Here is a 3,367-nt window from a genome sequence, read left to right as displayed (position 1 = left end):
GAAAGAGTTTTGTGAAACTTGCTGCAAGTTCCTTTCTTTTCCCCGTACTGAAATGTCATAACATCATTGGCATTAGTTTGCTATGTTTGATTGTGTTTTGCATCTTGGTCTTCTCCATTTGGCTCCGTGTAGGTTTACATGAGATATGAGATCAAGAGATCGGGGGTTGCTTGCGAGGCAAGTAAGTGCGATGTCTACGTAGGGATCAGGTGGTTGAAAGCCACCAAGTTTCAGCAGAGAATCACTCGGAATGTGTTGGAGAAATTCAGGATTCGATTGAAGGAAATGTTTGATTTGTTGCAGAAACAGGTTTTGACATCATCATCATCATCACAAAATGTTTTAGAGAAATAGCATCCCTGTAGAAATTAGTAGCAGCGTCTCTCTCTCGTAAATGTTTTTGCAAGGCTTCAAAGGAACAAAGAAGAAATGCATTTTATTCCCAATTTTTTTTTTTTTATATAGTGTTTTGATATTTCAATTTTCTTATCTTTTAATATTCCTTTTCGGTAAATATTTGATTTTTTTTAGTGCTTTAAGCGATAAATATAACTATGGAAATTCAGCCTTTCTTTTTGCCATTGTTGGTATCATCTTTTTGTTCGGTGTAGCCCTTGTTTTGGCTAGAGATGACCATTTCATGTTTCGCTATGGGTTCGATTAGATTATATTCGGATTTCATTATTTCAATTTAGAAAAATTATAATCGTTCGGTTATATATTGAGTTCGCATTGGTTTGATTTTATATCCATTTGTTTTTTAATGATAAAAGTACTTATTTTCAATGAAATTTTCGGTTGACTCGGTTATATTTTAATTAGGATGATTGAGTCACTCTCTGTTTTATGTCTTCTTCCTCTTCCTTATAACCCCTATGTGTTCTTGTTCTTGTTGTGTTTTTTTTTTATGGATTATGATAAAATGGTTATATATATATATATATATATATGTGTGTGTGTGTAAATTGTTAGACTTTAGTTTTGTGTCCGGAACTACTAAAAAAATAGGTAGGACTTAGTCGCTTTTCATTTTTCATTGTTATTTTTATTTATTTGATTTTCGTATTTGTCGTTTATATAAAAGGTTATGAAGAAATAGAAAAAAAATATAAGTAAAGAGAAATGGAGAAAACGTGAAAAGGGAAGGGGGGGAAATAGAAACTAAGAAAGCAGATGCACAATAACAATGTTGGATTATAATATTATATATATACACACATATTATATATAGATTATTTATTTATTTTTTCAGAAAAGGGAAAAAATATAAAACGAAAAGGAATCTAGCTTAAAAGTAAAAACCAAAAAAAGAAATAACTTATAAAAGATAAAATAAAAACGAAAAAAAAAAAACATTTGATGCAAACATTGTCAGCCTAGTCCATTTTTTAATCAGCCGTTTGTTTTAGTCATATTCATTACTTCTATGAGCGGGGTCCAACCTTAATTGAAGTAAAAATATTATTATGAAATTAATTTGAATTTTTTTTTATATACTTCAGTCATTTCAGTAGATTCATGTATTTTTTTCCATAAATTTCTTTCTGAATTAATTTTGTTTTCACCATGAATAATTCCTTTTTTATTTTTTTTTATTTTACTTTTCCCCATATCTCGTGTGTATGAAAGCACAATTTAGAAAATCTTTTTATATTATTGAAAAAGATATAAAAAAAAAATGGATTACTATATAAAATTAAAGCTGTGTCAGATTTTATTCCATATAAAGATCTTTGAATGCTAATAACCATATAATATATGTAAATACTTGTGAATTTGACGCATTTCATCACGACTACCATAAGATGTACCGATTTGTTTTATCAATAATTTGAGTTTTGCTAAAAGTGGCCAACAAGAAAAATTCCAAACTCATTACCAAAAAAAAAAATTCTAAACTGAAAAAAAAATGCTCACTTTTGGTGATGCAATATTGGATGACGAATCGTTAGAATTGCATACTAATCAAATTTTAAAAAAACATATATAATTAATTTCCATGTGTCACATTGTATGTATAATCGCAAGGCCATTTTATACCAAACCTATGATTCTTGGGTCATGGCAATGTTAGATGTTACATATCCTAATAGCCAAGTGTCAGTCATCTGCTTCAGCCTCTGGGGTTGTCTGAGCAGTTGCGCGAGGAGAGAGAGAGAGAGAGAGAGAGAGAGAGGGAACAGAGCAACTGTTCGTCGATTTCTCCAAGTTCCAAATTCGTAAACTTTTTGCGTTTCTCGGCGTCTTCGCCGGTGAAATCTTCAACATTTATGGACGTTGATCTATTACCCTCAAGAATCCTATCGACCAAGCACTTTCTCTCTCTCTCCCGAACTTCTTATCGTAATCCTTCAGGTCTCTCCCTCTCCCTCTCTCTCTCTCTCTCTCTCTCTCTCTCTCTCTCTCTCTCGCACACACACACGCGCGCTTAGTGTAGAAAGAAAACGAAATTTCCTTTTTTCCCCTCACCCCAAATGGAAATTGGCTTCTGGGTCTTTGACGGTATCTGGTTTCCGATGAAATACAATGGGAAAGGTTGAAGCTTTACTGTCAATATTAAATTATTAATTACTTGGCATTCTGGTTTTGTTGCTTGAGCAATAAATTTTAGTCCATAATGAGTAAATTGGATTCCTTTCTGGCTCAAGCGATATATATGGAATGGTATTATGGTTTTGCATATTGAGAGAATGAAAGGGCTAATTTTTTACTTCTGGGTTGACAGAAAGATTCAATATAAATTCGGACATTGTGAATGCATTGTGATAGCGAATAATAATGGGTCTTTAGGTTTCACATAAAATTCTTGGGCAATAGGAGAGACCGGTGAAGGGTCTCACTATGCCAAACCAGCCTGATGATGATTCTGATGGGATCATCTCTAGTTTGATCGAGGAATTGAATTTGAGGTTGAGGTTTGGGGAAGTCGAAGAAAATGTCATTCTCTCACCTGATTCTCATGTTCTTGGGTATAATGGAGTGGGAAATGGGAGCGATGGAGGTAGTGTGGTGATACATAGCTCTGATGAAGAGGAAGGTGATGATGGTCCTAAAGAGTTGGGGGGAAATGATAGTTATGTGAGTCATTCTGAGGATGATATATATTTCAGTGACAGCGCAGAAGTCGGTAGCTATATGAATGGTGATGTTTTTGGAGAAGAGCATTATGAAACTGGTTCATATGAAGGTGATAGGGGTTTGGAATATTTGGGAGGAGGTGATCATATGATACACTCTGGGGGTGCTGTGTATTTTTCTGATTCTGAAGAAAGTGGTGATTCTATGGGTAGGGATGATTATAGGGAAGAATTTCATGGAAGTGATTCAAGCGAAGGTGAGAGATGGGTCGAGACTTTTCTCCTGCTGA

At 33.9% G+C, this 3,367-nt stretch overlaps 3 protein-coding genes across 5 annotated transcripts in view; all 3 read left to right on the top strand.

Annotated features, from left to right (window-relative positions):
* LOC104809244 (C2 and GRAM domain-containing protein At5g50170) overlaps nt 1-481 on the top strand; it is a 5,764-nt gene extending 5,283 nt beyond the window's left edge. The window contains exon 10 of the mRNA XM_010535152.1: nt 133-481. Within this exon, the coding sequence (XP_010533454.1) occupies nt 133-354 (222 nt within the window). The 3' untranslated portion in view covers nt 355-481. The remainder of the gene's footprint in view (nt 1-132) is intronic.
* A 1,616-nt stretch (nt 482-2,097) lies between these two features.
* LOC104809243 (protein DEHYDRATION-INDUCED 19 homolog 6-like) overlaps nt 2,098-3,367 on the top strand; it is a 3,237-nt gene continuing 1,967 nt past the window's right edge. Inside the window, exon 1 of one of the 2 annotated variants that reach the window (XM_010535148.2) lies at nt 2,098-2,355. In XM_010535148.2, the coding sequence (XP_010533450.1) occupies nt 2,271-2,355 (85 nt within the window). In that variant the 5' untranslated portion in view covers nt 2,098-2,270. The other variant, XM_010535149.2, reaches the window with a different exon arrangement.
* The window catches only part of LOC104809242, a 1,342-nt gene continuing 516 nt past the window's right edge, over nt 2,542-3,367 (top strand). Inside the window, exon 1 of one of the 2 annotated variants that reach the window (XM_010535146.1) lies at nt 2,542-3,359. In XM_010535146.1, the coding sequence (XP_010533448.1) occupies nt 2,842-3,359 (518 nt within the window). In that variant the 5' untranslated portion in view covers nt 2,542-2,841. The other variant, XM_010535147.1, reaches the window with a different exon arrangement.

Source organism: Tarenaya hassleriana, unplaced genomic scaffold (genome assembly GCF_000463585.1).
Source record: "Tarenaya hassleriana unplaced genomic scaffold, ASM46358v1 Cleome16, whole genome shotgun sequence".
Lineage (NCBI taxonomy): Eukaryota > Viridiplantae > Streptophyta > Magnoliopsida > Brassicales > Cleomaceae > Tarenaya > Tarenaya hassleriana.
This window is presented reverse-complemented; position numbering and strand designations above follow the sequence as displayed.